Source organism: Dipodomys spectabilis, unplaced genomic scaffold (assembly GCF_019054845.1).
Source record: "Dipodomys spectabilis isolate Male_0828 unplaced genomic scaffold, ASM1905484v1 ptg000136l, whole genome shotgun sequence".
NCBI lineage: Eukaryota > Metazoa > Chordata > Mammalia > Rodentia > Heteromyidae > Dipodomys > Dipodomys spectabilis.
Window position 1 is genome coordinate 13146867 of NW_024870813.1, and position 20725 is coordinate 13167591.

Here is a 20725-nt window from a genome sequence, read left to right on the forward strand (position 1 = left end):
CTAAGTGTCCTCCTGAACCAGTTAATTCAATTTTGATGACAGTCCTGCCAGGTAGGATTCCAGTAGGGTACCTCCCTGGGGCCACAGAGGTAGAAACTAAGGCCCAGGCTTGCCACGGTGGTAGACCTGAGCTTGCCCTTGGCTAACAGAGTGAAGGGCAATCAGACAGGGACCCTGGGACGTTGCTTATCCATGCCTGGCAGGGTGTCTCCCACCCAGGGGAAAACTTCCACTGTTCTAGCCTTAGACATATAGGTTCACCTGACTGCCAGGAGGGTCCAGCATGGCACAGGGTCAGTGCCAGTCCCCTACAGAGTCCTTCCTAGCTTCTGTCTTCACCATAGCCCAACACGGTCTAACCTAGGGCCTCCCAGTGAGTTCATGGTCAAGATCAGGGGCCTTTGGGTAAATTCCAGCCATCTGCCAGCCCTGGAAAAGGGGCCCAGGAGAGTTAGTTAACCTAGCTGAGACTCAGTTTCCTCACCTGCACAGTGAGAACATGCTAGTACCTTCCTAAGAAGTAAAAAATGTGGCATGTAAGGTGGGTTGTTACAGTAAATGCAGGACAAGTATGCCAGTCCTGTGAGGTTGTCCTAGCCATCTCTTGCCCCCCTTGTATAAGCATTCCGGACATGAGGTCTCAAGACAGTCAAAGGCACATTTCAATCTGCCTTCCTTGCTTTACTGTGGGGTGCAGAGAAGAGAACTAGTCATGCAGGACTGACCAAGCAAGCAACCAGAGTTGGGCTCTAGGTCCTCCTCTTTCCTCTCTCCCAGTGGCAACTCATGCTGGAATAACAGAGGGCTGAAGAGGCCTCCAGACTTAGGCTGGGGGTGGTCTTGGGAGCAGGGAAATGAGTCTGGTGCCTCCAGCCCAACTGGGATTCCCAGGCTGGCAACCATAGCCAGTTTTTCCTAGCCACTGTCATAATACCCAGGTCCCCCATGACAGGTGACCAGCCACAGAGGCAGGGCTGTGCCGGGGGTGTTGGGAAGGCCCCTTGAAGAAGGCTCTGCTCAGCCTTTACTGCAAATTAAAATACCTTCATTTTCGTCATAATTTTTTTTTCTGACACAACTGCCCATGAAACATTTAAATAACATCACAGAAAAGGTCAGGGAGGAGAAATTTCACAGTCCCTGAGCAGGCAGCGTCAACTCCAGCCCCTCTCTTGCAGCAAAGGTAGCTGAAACATGGAGCTGACCTGGGTCTAAGCAGAGGAAGGCTGAGATGGAGGAGGGGAATCTTGGGGGCCAGGACCTGGGGGTCAGGACAAGGCTGGAGCTCAGGTGGTGCTAGAGGCCAGGGGTGGGGCCAGGATATGGCCAGGATAAAAGCCACCTGCCAGGAGCTCTGGCTGCATCTAGGGGAGGTGGGCAGGTATGACCGTGGGGTGGAAGGTGTGCAGGGATGTGGTTGTATTCTCTACAGCAACTCAGGGAGTCATTTTTTAAATGAGGAAAATGAAAGGAAAGCTGGGAGCACAGAGTGAAGGAAGGACATGGCACACACAGTGCCCACCAGAACTTGTCACAGCACCCCCTTGCACCTTCAAGGTCCTATGAACCTGGCACTGGGGGATAGCAGAGAAGTAGCAGAGCCTGGGTGAAGGAGGTCTGCAACTAGAGGCTGGCAGGATCTGGCAGTTCCAGAGGAGGCTAAGCTTGTTTAGATGCGCTGGAAGGATACAGGGCCAGAGTAAACAGGACTAGTGTCAGGGCCAGGCAGGTCCCCCCACCAGCTAAGGATAAAACCCTGCATGAGGGGCTCCACTCAGCTTGCTCCTCAGTGCCAGCCCTGTACTGGTGTCTTTGTTCATACTTCAACCTCACCCTGCTCTGCAAATGTCCCTGGCCCTTCTCCCTACAATAAGAACCAGACTGTAGAGTGAGAACCCCACACAGGAATTCTTTGCTACACAGTCCCTGGCCTCCAGGGACCTTCCATCCTCTGCTAGACTTATGAGGCTGGGGCTGTCTGGATGGCCTTCCTCCTAACATTCCAGTGCCGGATTGTGTATGCTCCCTGAGTGTCTGCCATGCGCCCTCTGCTGGGCCCAGGGAAGTGGGAGGAGGGTCCCTGGGCTTCAGGCAGCAGGTGATTGATATATTGCTGGGGCACCTTGGAGAAGGCTGGGGGAGCTCCTGGGCTAGGAAGCAGGGGGTGGAAAGAACAGACGCAGCCAACTCACTGTTTACATCTGACGGCCTGACTAGCTAAACATCTGTTTGAAATATTAATAACTGTCAAACGAGAAGGGCCTGGGGGCACAGCACAGTGCCACACCATCTGTCTGTAAGAGTAAACACACTTCGGAGTGGGGGGACCCAGTATGGCAGGCAATGTCAGCTTGGAGGCAGAAATGAGGGTAGCAAGGACTCTGTGGGCCTCCTGTGGATAAGGAGAGGCTCTGGTGAGTTAAATTCCTCAAAGATTTATTGAGCAACTTCTACATGAGCTCAGCATCTAACTCAAATTTCATAATACACGCTCCTTCTCTATTTTCAGCCTGACTGCCAACTCCTGGCTTCCCCAACACCAGAATCATGATGGCTAGTTCTAGAATGATGAAATAAGCAGAGACTCAGTTCTGGGACATTGGCTGGACTATTGAAAGGGAACTCCCCACCCCACCACACTAGGGTTGATCAACTGGCAAAAAGTAAGCTTGGATGTGTTAGTGTTCCTCTTAGCCTCTACAGAAAGCAGTCAGGTGCTAGAGACCAATCCTGTTGAACTGAGTACCTGGATGCAAACATGCCTGAAATCCTTTATGCTCTTGTTGCATGAGTTTTTTGTTTGTTTGTTTGTTTTTTATTTTGGTCAGTCGTGGGGCCTGAACTCTGGCCTGGGCATTGTCCCTCAGCTCTTCAGCTCAAGGCTAGTGCTCTACCACTTTGAGCCACACTGCCACTTCAGGCTTTTTCTGCTTATGTGGTGCTGAGGAATCGAACCTAGGGCCTCATGCATGCAAGGCAAGCACTCTACCACTGAGCCACTTTCCTAGCCCAGCCTCCTTCTTTGTGTGTGTGTGTGTGGGGGGGAGGGTTTGAACCCCTTCATGATTTCTATATCTCCCATACAAGAGTACTAACTGATATAAAGGGGCACTGATAGGGTCCCCTTGCTAAAGAACAAGTTCCAGCCAAACAAAGCTAAGGCTGCCTAAATAACTTCAGGGAACCTGCAGTGCTTAGTTAGTAAGGACTGCCCTCATCAGAAATGCCACCTTACCTAACCATTAGAGTTGGAGTACCTGGCCCACCCAGAACCAGTCCCTGTCAGATATAAGGAAGAAAAATCAAAGTGTCTGGGGTCCAATCCTATAATCCTTCAGGTAGGCTCTTTTTCCACACTGCAGCCCCAGCCAGGGAGCCTCATCCTGGAGAGTCCAGACACTTCAGCATCCCAACAAACACTATCTCTAGGTACATGGAACACATCCCCAACTGCTCAGCAGTTGAGAATTCTTCTGCCTGAATGGGTCTTTCTTGTGAGCTTAGTGGCCCCAAGGACATACAGACTCACCAGGACTGTGAGCACTGAGGTCCCCACGGTGACATTCTCATACAGGCTGATGTTGTACAGTGGCTGGCTGAAGATGGGCCGGTTGTCATTCTCATTGATGAGGGTGATCTTCACCTTGGCGTAGCCCACATGGTCCAGCACGCTCTCATTGGCAAAGAGCTGGAGGAGCAGAGCAGGGGCTGGGTGAGTTCGCCTCTCCCCTTTTCCCCCCACCCTGAAAGACCTCCTTGCTCCTTGGTTAGTCTCAACTATGGCAACGCCTGTTGAAGCCACTTCCAGAAATATGCTGTGAATGCATCTATCCTTGGTGCACGGGGCCAGGGGTGGCTACTGCTTCTGCTCTGGAGGGAAGGGCAGTGGGGATAGGGCTGAAAGCCACAAGGGCCTGTGCATGGGTGTGCATGTGTGTGCGCATGTGCGCGTGCACATGAGCCAATATTGGGACTTGAACTTGGGGTCAAGCACTGTCCCTTAGCTTTTTCACTCAAGGCTAGTGCTCTACCACTTGAGCTATAGATCCATTTCCAGCTTTTTGGCAGTACATTAGAGATAAGGAACCTCATGAACTTTCTTGCCATGGCTGGCTTTGAACTGCGATCCTCAGCTCTCAGCCTCCTGAATAGCTAGGAGTACAGGCTCAGCTGATAAGGTTCTTAAGGGGAGATTCTAAGGCTACACTGGGCCTACTGAGACTGCCCCCAACTCCCAGACATATCCTTAGTCTCCTGTCTCTCAGTGGCTTCTCTGGGAGGCAGGACTTGAAGGGTGGTGCTCTGCCCCTCTCCCTGTGTCCCCTGAACCCCCACAGCCCAGTGAGGGGAGGGGTGCCATGAAAAAGGCTTACATCGAAGTCGTAGCGGTCCACGGTCTCGTAGTCCAGGGGGATGGCCACACGCATGCGAATGTCTGCTTTCCCTTGCACGGAGGTGGGAGAGATGATGAAGTGGTGGGAATTGTTGCCCACCAGGTACACCTCAAACATGCTGTTCAGACCCTGGGGCGAGGATGGAGAAGCCAGTCAGAAAGTATGCAGCAAGCTGGGGCCATGGGGGCCGTGTGGATGGAGGAGCAGAGGGCACTGGAGGGAAAGGCAGTGGGACTGCCTTATGGGGGCATGGAGGAGGAGTACTGGAGGCTGGAGAGGATGTGCCTGCCCCCTTGGTGAGGCCCTGGTTGAGCTGAAGAGATGCTGGCCTGGCTTCCAGTCCTTGCCTCCTGCCTGTGCCTAGGCCTTGGGGACTTTCTTCTAGTTCTTTCTGCCACAGTGTCCTTCCCATGTTTGTCTGTGTCCTTCTTTAGCTTCAGGGACTGAAGCTGGGGAGAGGGACCTGACAGCACAACACTCAAGGGACATGGGGGGAGAATGGGGAGAGGTAGGGAGTAGGAGGAGGAGAAAGCAATTAAGTAGGCTGGGATGGGGGAACAGGAGGTGAACAGGAGGTGACATCTCTCTCTCTGGACTTGTCAGTCAGGAAGAACATGGCTTTGCTTACATGTGACAGAAGACAGGGTAGCACAGCCCAGGAGGACAATGGATTCTGGCTCAGTCAGCATGGCCATGTCCATATGAGCTCTGCTGCTCCCAGTGGGTTGCTTTGGGGCTCCAGAGCCACCTCCTTCTAGCTCAGTGATTCTGATGGCTCTGCCCAAGCTACAGCCCACAAAACCCTCAGAAGCCACCTGACTCTGGCCACACAAAGCAGAGTGTGGATCACTCCTGTTTCTGAAGACCCCAGCTCAGAGCCAGTAAGCAGGGCTGTTGATGCTTACAGTCTAGCGTGCTTGCAAAGTGTTGGTTCCTTTCCTGTCTTGTGGGGAGATCACCCACAGATACCCTTCCAACAAGGTGGGACCTGAGGGGGGGTTCCCAGTCAGGACCTTCCTCCTGGCCATTGCTATGGATGCCTAGTGGGCACCAGTCCAGGCCTCATTACCTGATGGGGGATATAATCCACCTGCTCAGTGCCTGGATAGGGTGATGCTGCATTTTTGCTGTGGAATACATAGCCACAATGTAGGCATAGCCTCTTCCTGGCTGTCCAGGGGAGGTTAGGGATCAGGGAGCTGGGGGCTCCCATCTGGAAGCTGTTCCTGGTGAGAGTGGGCAGAGGGGTTGCCCTGACCCTAGAAGTCTTTAAATGTGGGGCTTCCCCCACGTGCGGACTATAGGAAAAACTTCTCTGGTCTTGTCAGGCTGTGGGGGTTTCAGTTCTCTCTGGTGTGAGGGTCCATCCTGTCAGATGGAGGGAATCAATTAAATGCCCGAAGGGACACTAATAGCCAAAGGCAGTGGAGTGTATCAACTCTGAACAGGCAACACTGTGCCTCTCTCCCCCCACAGAACCGGGAGGCTTGGGAAGGTGGATGTCTGAGCTGCGCCAACTAGGACCGAGAAATGCCCCCTGCCAAGCCTCCTCTCCACATTGCCCAGCACACCTCCACTCCCAGACCCCCGGATTGTCAAGGCTCACTTACCAAGTTCTGTCAGTGGGAGTCAGTCAGCCAGAGAAGATGGAGACAAGGAAGAGGGAGCCGGAGAGAAGGAGCCAGACGGGTGTGGAGGAGAAAGGAAGCAAAGAGAAAAGGTGGTGAACCTTAGGTCAGGATAGCGAGAGGGCTGAGGAGGACCCTAGAACCTCACCCTGCACTAGAGAAGCAGCTCCATGGGGCCTCAGTGGACCCAGCTTCGGGGGTCCTGGGGCTTAGAGGACAGGAGGGCTGAGCATGGGAGCAGGGGTCCAAGGAAATGCGAGGAGGTCCAACAAGGGTAGGCTCTCCCTACTCTCCCCCTCTCATTGCACAAGTTTAACAGGCAAGTGAGCCTGGATACAGCCCAGCAGAACTGTCATGTTTTCCTCTTTTGCTTTTTCCCTCCTTTCTTTCTTTTATTTTTACCAGTCTTGGGGCTTGAACTCAGGGCCTGAGCTTTTGTGCTCAAGGCTAGTGCTCTACCACTTAAGCCAAAGCTCCACTTCTGGCTTTTTGTGGTTAATTAGAAATAAGAATCCCATGGATTTTCTTGCTTGGGCTGGCTTCAAACCACAATCCTCAGATTTCAGCCTCCTGCATTACTAGGATTACAGGTGTGAGCCACAAGTGCCCTGCTTTTTTCTTTGCTTTTCTTTTTCTTCTTGGTACTGGGATGTGAACTCAGGGCTTCACATTTACTAGACAGGTGCTTTTCTACTTAAGCAAACTTCTGGCTTTTTATGCTCTGGTATTTCTTGAGATAGGATCTTGCTTTTCTCTGCCTGGGCTAGCCTGAACCTTGATCCTCCCATTTATGCTTCCTGCTATAGTTGTGGTTGCAGGCCCAGCCTTTTCTGTTGAGATGCAGTCTCATGAACTTTATGCCCAGACTAGCCTCTAACTAAAATCTTCCAACCTTAGCTTTCTAAGGAGATAGCTATCTGTATAAGCCGTAAGTGCCCAGCTATGTTTTAATTTTCTTAACATTAAAAATGTCAGAGATGTGATAAGCAGACACAGGAATAATCTTTCAATAGTTCAAATGTACAAAGCGCAAGCCAGTTGCTGGTGGCTCATGCCTGTCATTCCAGTTATTTGGGAATCTGAAATTGGGAGGATTATAGTTTTAGGCAGACAGAGGAGAAAGTTGATGACACCTCCTCTTCAACCAATAGCAGGGTGCTGTGGTATGTACCTGCCATCACAGCTATCATGGAAGTGAAACAGAGGTAGTTTATAGTCCAGACCTGTATCTAAGTAGGAAGTGAGAACCTATCTCAAAAATAACCGGGGCCCTATGTGTTGCTGTCCTGAGGACCTCCCCACCTCTGGCCCCCACCCTCCTGGATCACTTTCTGAGCAGCCCCCTCACATACTCAGCCTGCTGCTATACAACCTGACCAGAGGACTGGCTCCTGCTTGAGCATGGCTTGTGGCTGCCAGCCCTTGTTATAGAGGTGTGCATGACAGATATATCCTGTTAGGTAAATGGGTGCAAATCCCCTTAACCACAGTCCTGGCTAGGGATTCTCATCCCAACAACTTTGTGTGCCAAAGTCACCAGACTTCATCATGGCCCAATGGCATCAACACACAATCTAGCCTTTTTACAGAAAAGACACAGAAGCCACCACCTAACCATTCAAGCTACCCAGCTGCCAGGGCAGCATTCACATGTGGGCCCATCCTGCCTTTTCCAGAATCTGCACACACATTTCGCACACTCTGTGTCTGCACATATGTGCATGCACACACACCAATACTAGGGCTTAAACTCAGGACCTGTGTGCTGTCCCTCAGCTTTTTCACTCAAGGCTGGCACTCTACCACTTGAGCTACAGCTTTACTTTCTGGCTTTTTGGCTGGTTAATTGGAGACAAAGGTCTCACAGACTTTCTTGCTCAGCCTGGTTTTGAACCTCCCACTTTGATCTGTGACACAGGGTCAGGCTATACAGCCTAGGCTGCCCTCAAACTCCATCTTCCCTTAGCAGCTTCCTGAGTGCTGGGATCACAGGCATGTGCTACTCTGCCCTACCTGGTCTGAGCTCTTAACCCTGGGCCTCCAGCCCTCTCATTGCAGTGCCTTGCCCAGAACTGGCACAGAGATTACTGTGTACCACCTGTGTGTACCTGTGTCCAGGTCACAAGCAAGGGGCAAGCTCTGAGTTGTGAGAGGCAAGAGTGGGTCATGGAAGGTGCCCTTTCCCACGGGGTGGGGAGGCTGTTGTGGCAGGGTGGAAAGGAGGTGTGGGAGAGGCGGGAGGCTCTCTGGGAGCTGTGGAGGGGCGATTTTGTTGGAAAGGGAGATAAGGAGGACATCAAAAGGAGCCCCAGTGTGTGTTGGAGAGGAGGCGGCTGGATTAAATTCTCCTCCAGCTGGGAGAGACGATGAGAAGGCAGATTGGTGGCAGCCTCAGGTCTCCAAGCCGAGGCAGGAGCTGCGGTGGGCTGGGGAGCCGCCAGCTGCTTGCAGGGAGACCTGGACTGGCTCAGCTTTATTTATTTATTGGGAGGGGGTCGTAATACGAAATCACTGCTGGATCCCTGCAATCCAGCCTCATTGCTGCTGGTGACTGCAGCCTTCCAGCCCCCTGCAGAGGGCAGAGCCTTATCAGCCAGCTGCCAGAAGGGGCTGCCTTCCCCTCCCAAACCTTGCCCCCACCCATCTGGGTCCTAGAAGTGGAGGGCATCCCTCCTCAGCCCTGGAGGGGCCTTTTCCGGTCCTGGACAAAGGGTAAGGCTGGCCTGATCTCCTCTCTGAGCTTGGCTGCCCTAGTGGCCACCTGATGGTTCTTCCCTCTGCAGATGACCAAAGGGAGGGAGGCTGGTCATGCCCTCCAGACTCCCTGTCTTCATCAGAGGCACCTCTGTCCCTCTGTCTCTTAAACTCTCTCCCCACTCCAAACACATATGGTCCTGCTGTGTGGCAAAGCCGTGGTGACCTGTTTAGCCTCTTCCCAGCTACATGCAGTAGGCAAGTCCATTCCACTCCTGGCTCAGTTTCTCCATCTGTGAGAGGGGAGAAGCAAGGCCCTGTCTTCTGAACTTGTGAACTGTGTTCTCCCACCTCCCTGAAGGCAGGGTCTTGAATTTTCTTCCCTCTGCACTTCAAATGCCAGGGACCCTCACCCTACTGAGAACTACAACATACCCTCGGAAGGGACCTTAATTCCTCTCAACAGAAAGGATCAAGCTCAGATTGGTTAGGGATGGCATAGGGAAGGAAAGCAACAATCAAGAATAGCTTTTCTTTTTAGTACTGGGGTTTTAACTCAGAGCCTTGCGCTTACTTGAGCCCCCATGTTATGCTTTAGAACCCTGTTCTGCTTTAGTTATTTTGCAGATATATTTTCGAACACCATCCTTCTATCTCTGTCCCCAGAGTAGCTGTGATTACAGGTGCACACCACCACACCTGGTCCCCAAGGCCATCTTTGGGATGAAGTGGTAGGGTCATTGAACACGGTGAGCAAGAACAGCAGGGTCCTTATGAGGTTCCTGGGGTGCTCAGTGGGCTGGCTGGGGGAAGCCCTTCAGCCCAAGCTAGTAAGGGGGATAGGGTCCTGGAGTGCAGAGAAAGGACCCAAACCCAGTGCTGCCCTCCTAGAAATGCTGTCTAGACTACAGTGGGAAGCAGTGGAAGCCAAAACAGCACTATAATTCAGGCCTAGGCTCAGGATCAAGCCCAGCCTAGAACAGAGTAAGTGTTCAATTAAGAAGAGCCACAGTCATCATTAGAAGTACATGGGATCCAGGACCTATTTCAAGCCCCTGGCCAGGGATGAGAGGGGCAGGCAGGCAGAAGGATGAAGCTGGGATTTGTGCAGGGGCTAAGGGATGATCACCTCCACCCTGAGCAGCAGCTGTGATCTCCCTCCCCTCCCCCACTGTGCTTTCTATAGGTCTGATCCATGCTATCGAGTGGTAGAAAATCAAAGTCCACAGTATTCTGTACCACCCATTTGTCCACCCTTTCGCTTAATTAACTCCAATCAGACAGCAAAGCAGCCCTTAGCAGACAGGAGGCTCCCCTCCTCTCACCCTCCCTTCAAAGCTAGCAACATCTCCCTCCTGCCCCTGTTTCTCCCTGCTTATCTGGGCCAATGCCCTTGGGCCAGTGAATCCAAGCCTCCCGTGTTGGTGTCAAGAGTCCTGAGGTCAGTGGAGGACCCTATGGAACTCACTGTTTCTGTTCCCAGCTTTACCTGAGGCTCCAGGGGAACTCACTCAGCATGGTTGGCAGCTCAGCGCTGTCATCCCTCTTTCCTGCTTTCTAGGCTCCCAGCTCTGCCTTGGGAGTAGTCACCACTTGTGCTGCACAGGGCCAAGGCTGGTGCTGCCCTCCCCTCCCAGAGACTTTTCCCTCCTCCCTGGTTTGGGCTTGAGCAGCTCAGGTCTGAGGGTAGGAACTTGTTTTCTCTGGAGCTGTCACTCTTGCTGTACCACTAGGGGAGGCCTTTGTCTCTTGCCTCAGTGCTCCAACTTGCAACATGGGAAGCACACCCTTTGCCATGTTCAGGCACAGTGACAGGAAGACCATCCAGGTAGTTGTCTCTCTAGATGAGGAAACTACTTGTGCCTTCATCCTGGACTTTCTAGCTTCCTACAGGAGGTACAAAGTTCCTGTGGTGCCAGGAGCCCATGGCTCACTCAGGCTGAGCTCTGAGGATTATGATTCAAGGCCAGCTAGATAGGAAAGTCTGTGAGGTTTTTATCTTCAATTAACCACCAAAAAGCTGGAAGTGGAGTTTTGGCTCAAGTGGTAGAGGCTTGACCAAAGAATGCTCAAAAAAAGCTAAAAAAAAAAAAAAAAAAGGCCCAGGGACAGTGTTCAGGCCTCAAGTTCAAGCTCCACGCGCGCGCGGGCACACACACACACACACACACACACACACACACACACACACACACACACACACACACACACACACAGAGTTCCTGTGGTTATAAGCCCCCAAGTGCATGGCATAGTTGCCCAGTTGAACTAAGATGACCTCTTTCCTTGACCCCTCCTCCAACTTCCATCCCTCCCCTACATTTCCCCTCTATATTCTCTTCAATATTTCACCCTCTTTACCTTCCTCCCCACCCCCAGGTTATCTGTTGAATTCCACGCACGCCTGCACAGACAGGATCAATCCGAGGCTGCCTTGCCTTCAGCTTATCTCTGCTCCAAATGATTGATTTTCCCTCTTTAAGAGTAATTTGCTGGTGAATTCCGTGTACTGCAAAAAAAAACCCCTGTGAAATCTAATTCAATCCGATTGGCAGCTGGCACTCTAGGGGTCGAATGCAAGAGGACGATAGTTCTCACCTCGGATGTGTGGATTATTCATGGGTAGGAGAGGGGTGTAAGGTAGCAGATGTTTCTCACTTGCACACGCATGCATGCCACCTCTCTTCAGAGGAAGCACCAGGCATACCCAGCCCCAGCTCTGCTGGGAAGTGAATTATCATGTGCACTGGACACTTAACATTAAGGCAAATGAGGGACAGGTGGTTTTGAATTCATTCTTCCTAATTTGTAACCCATCACCCCAGTGCATTGTGGGAGTCTCACACTCCCAAAACCTAGTTACAACTGACCATCTGACTGTCTCCTTCTGTCCCATCACTTCCTTCCCTCCTATTCCTGGGCACAGAGTCCCACCTCCTTTGTGACTTCATCAAATTGCCCTTGTGGGGTTACTGTTAAAAACAAAATGAAGTCGGGTGCCGGTGGCTCACGTCTGTAATCCTAGCTACTCAGGAGGCTGAGATCTGAGGATCATGGTTCAAACCAGCCCAAACAGGAAAGGTCCATGAGACATATCTCCAATAAACCACTGAGAGAACCAGAAGTGGCACTGTGACTCAAGTGGTAGAGTGCTAGCCTTGAGCTAAAGAGCTGAAGGACAGTGCCCAGGCCCAAAGTTCAGGCCCCATGACTGACAAAAAGAAGGAGGAGGAGGAGGAGGAGGAAGAGAAGACCCATTGCTGGGACTCCAAACCCCACCCTCATCCTCACCCATTGCACCAAAGCGTTGCAGCACTTATCTGGTCCCTACCCAGGGTGCTATTTACCACTGCCCTCAGCCCTGCCCTCATTCTCCACGCAACCAGATGAACCAACTGAAAAGCATAGCTCAGAGGATATCACTCACCCTCAAGAACCATCAATGGCTCCCAAATGCCTGCTGAATTAGGCCCAAACTCCTGGTGGCATTTAAATCCATCCAGCCTGCCTTTCTGGCTGTCTTAGAGAGTGTGCTACAATTGTTGATTTATAACAGTGGAGAGTGGGTTGGTGCTGGTGAGCTGGGCTCACCAGTTGCATGTCTGAGTAGCTGGAAAGGTCCTTAACGCTCCAACCTTATCGTGGGGGGGCGGTGTACTGGTCCTGGACATTGAACTCAGGTTTGGGCTTTGTCCCTGAGCTTTTGTGCTCAAGGCTAGCAATCTACCATCTGAGCCACAGCTCTACTTTTGGCTTTTGTGTGGTAATTTGGAGATAAAGAGTCATGGATTTTCTTGTTTGGGCTGGGCTGGCTTCAAACTGCAGTTTTCAGATCTCAGCCTCCTGAGTAGGTAGGATTACAGGCATATGCCACTGGCACCTAGCTCATACCCGACTCTTTTTTTTTTTAATTATTAAGTTAGCATGCAAGGGGAAAGAAATATTTGGGTCATCTATTTCTGAGAATTTTAGCATGCACAAGTTTCTCTATACCCTCCCCTACTGCCAGGACAAAAAGCTGTTGCACCATCCCCAAAACTGCTTTGTTTTGTCCCTTTGCAGCTGCTCTTCCAGCCCCTGGCCACCACTGGCTTGGCTCACTACCCCTGGCTTGGAGAATGTTCTGGAGTCACACAGTGAATAACATTTGGGACCTGCTTCCTTCATTCAGCTTAATATCCTTGAGATCCATTTGGATGTCACCTCATCCTGGCACAGTCTCACCACCAACCCTCCCAATTGCCCAGGGAGAGTGGAGGCTGAAGGCTGAAAGTGGCTAAGTGGAGGGGGGAGGAAAGCTGCTAGTTGTTGCCCCGTGAAAGCTGATGGGCAGGTTTGGGCACCTCCTAATGAGGGCAATTAAAACTGAAAACAGCAAAGTAAACACAGATGGAAATGCTAATTAGTGTCTATTGATAGGTGTCCTTCTTAGCCCCACCCCCTCTCCCGCCCACTAATCACTGCACTCAAAGCTCCCTTTTAGTCCTAGTTCAGCCTCCCCTCCCCCACCTAGGGCTTTGGCTGCTTCCTCTCTGCCTTCTCTGCACTCCTCAGAGCCTCACACTCACCCTTCTCTCAGCCTGGAACACTTTTCTAACAAACATCCTCACTTCACAGGTCTCTGTCAGACACCTATTAGAGATCCTTCCCCCTGGACTGCCTCCCCTCCGTGGTACTCCCCAACCTCCAAACACAGCTTGTGTTTTCTCTACCTGCCCCAGTGTGTTTCTTTAGTCTCTTACCATGGAGTAATCATTTTCAAGAGGCAGGGTCTGTTCAATAGCTAAGAAACAGGAAGTTTCTTAGGGAAGACCCATACATACTTCTTAAGCAAAATTTCAGTTCTTAATAATATGTTATAATATATAGTAATATATAGTAATAATATATCTACATATATGTCAATTGTGTGTATACACATATACATATCTATTATATAATTATATTTATATATTAATTACATTACTTATATGTATTAATTGTAAATTATGTCAATAATCATAATTACATAGATATAGGATATTACATCTATTACACTGTGTATTATATACTCTAAGTTAAATCATGTGTTGTATAGAGACACACAATATAAAAAAACAAAGCTGTGTTCACCGATGAACAGGTTTTTGACAAATACTGGTTGGGTAGTGAGGGAATGAACAAATCCTTCCTCCCCTCCAAGAGAGCCTACATACAGTGCACCTCTCTTTTCCCTGCCCCAGGCCCATGGGTGCTATGGTCCTGCTTGCCCAGCTAGCCTTCAGAGGCCTCTTGTGATCTTCCTTGGAAGGCTTCCTTGCCTAGTTTGCTCAGGGGAGATGAGTGGAGCTATCATCCACCTGGGAAGTGGAGACCCATGCTTAGCACCCTTATACCATGAAACAACATGTGATGCTCTTGATCTTGATTTCTTCTTGCCCCTTAATTCCGTTTTCATGAATTTCTTTCCAACAGAGAGAAACTGCAGCCTGGAGTGGGGGCCAGGCTGTCTAACCTAAGCCTTCACAAATGAACCACAAAGCTATGACAGTTAGCTTGGCCATTGCTGGGCAGTGCCTTGACCCTCTGCCCTAGTCATCCCACTTTAGGGGACAGTTAACAGGAGCCCAGGAAAGCAGAACTGGCATGGCTCTGAGAGCAGGCTCCTGTCTTCCTTGGTGGCCCACCTTCACTGTACCTGCCCAGTGGGACTCAAGTTCCTGTGACTTGTTGAGGACATTTCACAGTCCATGACTCATGCCATGATCCATGCTGATGGGTGACACTAGCAAGGCAAGCTGAGCTGTTCTTGCCCTGACTCTAAGATGGGGAGAGACAGCTAGCACTGTGTAGGGTGTGGCAGGCAGGGGAAATGTAGAAGAGGTCATGGTCTAGAGTGAACAGGGTCCCTGCAGAGGTGGGCGCTAAGGTGTCATGGACCAGCCAGGGATGAAGAGGACAAGGGTGTATGTGTGTGGGGTGAGATTTGTCAGTTCTGTTTCTGATTCATCCCAGTAGGGGTGTTCAGGACGGCCAGCCATGCTTTTAGAGTGTGACTCCTTAGATAAAACAGTTCCTCCACTTCCTTACCCAGCTATTCCTGCACAGGAGCTTGCATGGGGGTGGGGGGGTGGGTAAGGGAGGGATGTTGGCACTATAGCTGCCAAATAGGCCAGGGTGTCACACCCCTGCAGTGGCCAGGGCCTTTGCAAATAGCATGCTAATTACACTTAGGATGAGGCTAAATTAGGAGGTGTCTGAATCACACCATGGACACCCTCTGGTCCTCAAGGAGGATGGAGTATGGGGCGCCAGGAGGAATTACACCATGGGACACAGCCATGGACAGAAAATCCTAATAATCACCATGGTGGCAATACGAGCCACAGTGAAGGCAACTGGGGAGAAATTAATGGGAAAATGCACAAATGGGGCTCTCCTGTTCCACAACAGATTTGCTTTGAACACAGCTTGTATTTTCCTGGAGAGCCTTGATCTTGCGAGGAGAGTGGGCGGAGAGCAACAGAAGCCTTGCAAACAAACCCCCTGCCCACTGGAGAGTGATCATCCAGGCACCAGGGACTCTGGGGACTGCTGCAAGCACACAGGTATACAAAATCTGTAACCCCCTCTAGGAGGCAGAAGCACAAGAGAACATTCTAGAAATACAAGCAGCTGGGACAGGTACCTTGGCCTAGGGCATGGGCAAGGGCCATGCTGGCTTCTCTTCCCTATCTGCCTACCTCTGTTGCTCCCTGAACTGGAGCTCTCTCGGCAAGCCCCTACCCTAGCTCCTCTCTGAGTGACTTCATGAGTAAAACCAGAGCCGGGGGAGGGTGTGGGGAGGAGCTCTTCCTCTACTTCTCCCAGGGGCAGTGCAAAGTGGGAGATTTCCAACCAGATGCTAATTACATGTCTGGTTAAAGGGAGAGAAAGGTTGGGATGGATAATGGAGTGTCTAGAATCTTCCATCTGCCCCTGTGGGATGCTAGCAGCCACCTCTCTCTCTTTCTCTGACCCTTGTCACTGCTTTCTAGTGCTTAGAGTCTGGTCTGATTGCTTAGGACAATTGGACATGGAGATCCATGGCATGGGTGACATCAGCGGGGAGGGAGAATAAAGAGCATCTGTGATCACTTTCCAGAGGGGCACAAAGCACAAAGCAGACCCCCAGCTACAGAAGCATGGGGCCATGTGACCAGAGAAACTGGTCCTGTCTCATCTCTGCATCCCCATCCTACCTGGGTGGATAACTCAGGATGCCAAACTCAAAGGAGCTCTGGGGGATGGGGATGGGGAGTGGGAAGGTCCCCTGTCAGTGAATACAGGAATTTAAGAGGGGTTGTCACAACTTTTTATGCCAAGTAACCGCCCCCTCCCCCAGCAGTCTGCTGAAGTCCACAGACTTCCTTCTCAGAATGTTTTTAACTGCATAAAATAAAATAAGAGGACCCAAATTACTTAGTGTCAGTGTCTCATGTCTATAATCCTAGCTACTCAGGAGGCTGAGATCTGAGGTTCACAGTTTGAAGTCAGCCTGGGCAGGAAGTCCATGAGACTTATCTCTAACTACCCAAAGACCAGGAAGTGAAGCTGTGGCTCAAGTCATAGAGCACAACAGCTCAGAGATAGCACCCAGGCCCTGAACTCAAGTCCCAGGACCAGCACAAAATTAAATAAATAAGAAAATGAAGACCAACCTCTACTAGCTATCCTGAAATACAATTATCCAAGTGTTTAAAAAGCTATCTGTAGTTGTGCCCATGCTTCAGCATACATTAAATAATGAGATTCAGCACTGGGTCTGACATCCGATGTAATTTCAGAGTGGGGCAGGCACACAGGGTATTCTGAGATTCCTGTAATGTGATTGGATCATATGGGAGATTGCTTCTTGGGGGTCAAAATCATAGCCAACTAACTGCATTATACTGGAGTGGTGGCTGGGTCTACATCTATAACCAAGGGAGGACTCTGGGGCAGGTTCTATGAGTTGGAAGATGCAGGGTCTTCCTCCATCCTTGTGGATGCCTGGGGGAGGAGTGAGTGGTACCCCTTCTCTCCCTGTGTTAAGAACCTCTGGACTGAAAGAGAGAGAGCCCCTGGGCTCTGCAGGAGCACTAAGACTTTTGGGGAGCTGATGGAGGGAGGGGCACAGCGACACCACAGCCTGGACAAACTAACAGGAACAAATGTGAAAATAAATTTAAATAACTACAAGATTGTGGTGGTGGCTCCCTTTCAGGCTTGGAACACATGTGGAATGGAAAATGAGGGTGATGGATAAAAATAAAGACTGGGATTAGCAGGGAAACCAGAGTGATTGCTGCCCCTCCCACTCAGCAAAGCCAACATTCTGAACCGTGCCTTTTCTCTCTCTTTTTCTCTCTCATTTGCTTGCTTTTATTTATTGGTGATGTCTTCTCCTTGGGGAGGTGATTTTCCCCCCTATATCTCTCAAGTAAATAAACCGTGTCATCTGCCTGAAAGAGGAACAGGCTTGTGGCAGATGTGCCTCTGATCATCTCTGTGGTTCAGGTCCAGGTCCTCCTTCCTACTGGCCATGCCAAGGGTGTGTGTGTGGGGGGGACCCACTCTGTATGTTGGTCTTCTAGTGGGTCCAAAGCCTCTGCATTTCCAGGGTTGGGGGGACCCCCTGGAGGCCCTGGTCTCTTGCTAGAAGAGGCTGGCCTTTGCCCACACAGGCAGGCAGAGGATCTCACCTGTCTGATGCCCCAAACAGAGCCACAATTTCCCATTTTTTAGCAGTTCTATCTGGCTGTGTCTGCCCCTATCTGTCCCTTATGCTCTGAGCGGAAAAGTGGAAGGGGAAATTAATAGGATTTGGAAAACTGAGATGGGAGAAATTGGGGGGAGCCATGTCTACAAATGGAGAGCCCTGAGGCTTACACATGAAGCCCATGGCTGAGATTCAAGGCCAATCTCCATGATCCACTAGCTGTGTGATCTTATTCAAGCCTCTCTGAACCTTCCTGGCTCACTGACAAGGGCAAAATAGCATCTATTTACCAGGACTTGGGACACGAGTTATAAGAATTAATGTATCCAGAATGCCTTGGATAAGGCAGGCTCAATTCTAAACACACACACACACACACACACACACACACACACACACACACACACACACACACTCCTACCTCACAGCAATTCTAGTTCTGGGTGGTAGCTATGGCCACTGTCTATTTTACAGATAAGAAAACAGAATCACAGCACAAACATGTCCCTTGAGATTCCACAGAGCAAAAGTGGCAGAGCCAAGGTTGCAACCCAGGCAGTCTGGCTTCAAAGCCTTCATATCTATTTTTAAACCAGCTATCTTTCTCATCGTGAACTGTGAGAGTTGTTCTGGGCGGATGCGTAGGCATCCTGGGAAATGTGGGTAAGATGAGGACCCAGATCCTGTGTTGGGGCATTATCAGGCCTGCCCTGTGATGATGCACCAGCACCTCACCCTCCCTGCCTGAGGCCTCTCAGATGGAAACAAACCCTGGCCCTACAGATGCTTTCCCAGAGGTGGACAGGAGGCATAGAGGGGACAGGATTTGATGGGGCAGAGCTGGGCTGAGAACCTGGCTGGCACTCTTTCTGCCACCTTCCCTGCATATCAGGGCAGGTCCAGCAGTGGAGTGTCAGGGTCAGAGTTCAAACTCTTAGGGCCCCTTCAGATAAGGTCTAACAATGCAGCCCAAACTGGCCTTGAACTTGAGATCCTCTTACCTCAGCATTCCAAGTGCTGAGATTAAAGGTGTGACAACTAGTCTTTTGTTGTGTTGTTGTTTTGGTTTGGTTGGAGATCAAATCTGGCATTGCATGTGCCAGATCAGTGCCCCTTGGACCACTTTAAATGAGACAGCCTATGTCACAAAGACAATGTGTGCTCAGGGTTCTCCTGGAAGAGTTCTTTTTAGGTGCTGGGGTTTAAACTCACACTCTCCTGCCTGTTAAGCAGATGCCTACCACACCCCAGCTGCACCCTCAGATTTCCTCTGTGACAATTCTTAAGGGAACTGTCCTTGGACTTTCAGGCTTACAATGTAAGGGCTGGGGTTCCTTGGCTTCTTGTAAATATTGTGAGAAGGAGATGGCAAACCTGCAGAGAGCCTCCAGCTGGCCCCACATAGCCCCACTGACTGGAAAAGGTGCAGGAACAACATTACTGATAGCTGCAGGCAGGACTGGCAATTTTCAGCTATGTGGACCCATGGGGTGGGGTCTTGTACCAGGCACAGAACATTGAAAACAACTCTCTCCCTGGTATTTGTGAAACAGCTGAGGCAGGGCCAGTCTCTCTCCTAATCCTCTGACCCTCAAAGGGGAGACAGACAGATAATCTACTGGCATCTGGGTAGGACAACTACACAAAAACACCAGCCGTCCCAAAGAAGTCTCCTGTCCAGAGGGGAAACCAGGATGCCGGGGCCTGTGAAGAAGGTAGGCTGGGGGCTGCAGGCAGGCCAGGAGAGGCCAGGCCATACTAGAGAAAGCATCGGGGCAGGCAGTGGGTCAAAGCGTGGGTAAGGGTGGGTAAGATCCAAGAGGATGAACACATAGCTTATGTACCATGGCTCCATAGAGCTATAGGGAAACTGGAAATCTCAGGGCAGGCAGTAGGTAGCGGGGAGTGATGCTGCTGAGCTTGTAATTTGAAACTGGGAGATGAGTTCCCACCCAGGCTGACTTTTGGGTCTTTTTACATCTGCATTACAACCATCTATTTGCATTTCAACTGTCATACAGCATAAATGAGCTGTTGTTATATGCAGCCCACCCATAGCCCTTTCTTCCCTGGCCCTCAGGGAATTTGCTACGGCCAGGCAAAGGAGGAGAAGAAATTACTCCTTGAGACTTGACAGTTAATGCTGTGGAGTCATTGGGGGACAGCAACAGCCTCTTCATTGCACCTCTGCTGTTGTCAGTGGGCTTGGGGGAGCCTGAGATCCAGTAGGAGGTCTGAGACAAGGGGTGCAGACATCTTCTAGGGGTTGTTATATCAGCCCCCTAGGTAAGGACCCACTGCCACAAAGTTCTTACTAAGAGTTTCAGCTGCTTCCTCCTTCCTTTTCTGGGTTCCACTGCCCCACAGTAGACTCTTGGGATCATGTTTCCTACCCAGCCTGGGACCCTGCTTGGAAGAAGCCCTGGGCCACAGCAGTCCAACAACAAACATCATCACTGTGTATCCCTGGAGAGCAAGCCCACCTGCCACCGGGCTGGTATGTGGACCCTTCAGTGCCATGAGGAGACACAGAGCAAGGATACCATGCACTTACATCATCAGGTCACAGCCATAGGGACAGCCAGTGACTGCCCCCATGCTACAGAGCCTGGAACAAAGGGATCTGGTCTTTGCAAGCTTTCTTCCCTAGGTCAAATCTGAGCCAGACCAGTCACCATGAACCTAGCCAAAAATCCCAATAAGACATGTTCTCCCCTCAGAAAAGGAGTGAGGTCAGGTGGTTTTAGGTCTCTTCAGTAGTTGTTTTATTGCCTTTCTCCAGATCTCAGATATTGGGCCAGACCAACAGCCTGTGTCTGGCATTCCTGTCCCGAAGAGGCGGAGCCCTGAACCTTGGGGCTCAGGCACGCCTTCTCTGACTCTTCCCTGGACCTGAATACCTCTGAGTTCTGCCAATGGCAAACAGAAGGGGCACAAAGTAGCACAGATGAGACATAAGCAGATGAGACTTTCTTCCTGAGCCACAGCTGAGGATGGAAGATTGGGCTACAGCCCTATTTGGGACTGGATGAGGCCTGATAACCTCAGGACTTCCAGTTGGGGCCTCTGGGTGACCTCTCCGCTTTTGACAGTCCTCCTTTCTGTACCTCCCTATGCTCTGGAGAAGCCGAACCCATGGAGAGGAGGCTGAGACTCCACAGGGAGACTCCGGGCCACCTACTGGAGGCAGGTAGACATGGAACCCAATGAGTGGTTCTTGTAGGGCTCTAAAGTCTCTAGCAGCTGTGCTATTTAGGCAGTGCTCACCAGAGGCTGGGGGCGGGGCAACC

At 50.9% G+C, this 20725-nt stretch overlaps 1 protein-coding gene across 4 annotated transcripts in view; it reads right to left on the bottom strand.

Moving 5' to 3' along the window:
- The window catches only part of Cdh23 (cadherin related 23), a 322925-nt gene that overhangs the window by 149176 nt on the left and 153024 nt on the right, over positions 1-20725 (bottom strand). For 2 of the 4 annotated variants that reach the window (XM_042690127.1, XM_042690126.1), the window contains exons 11-13: positions 6005-6010; positions 4374-4523; positions 3530-3688 (exon numbers count right to left, since the gene is read on the bottom strand). In XM_042690127.1, the coding sequence (XP_042546061.1) occupies positions 3530-3688; positions 4374-4523; positions 6005-6010 (315 nt within the window). The remainder of the gene's footprint in view (positions 1-3529; positions 3689-4373; positions 4524-6004; positions 6011-20725) is intronic. The other 2 variants (XM_042690128.1, XM_042690124.1) reach the window with 1 other exon arrangement.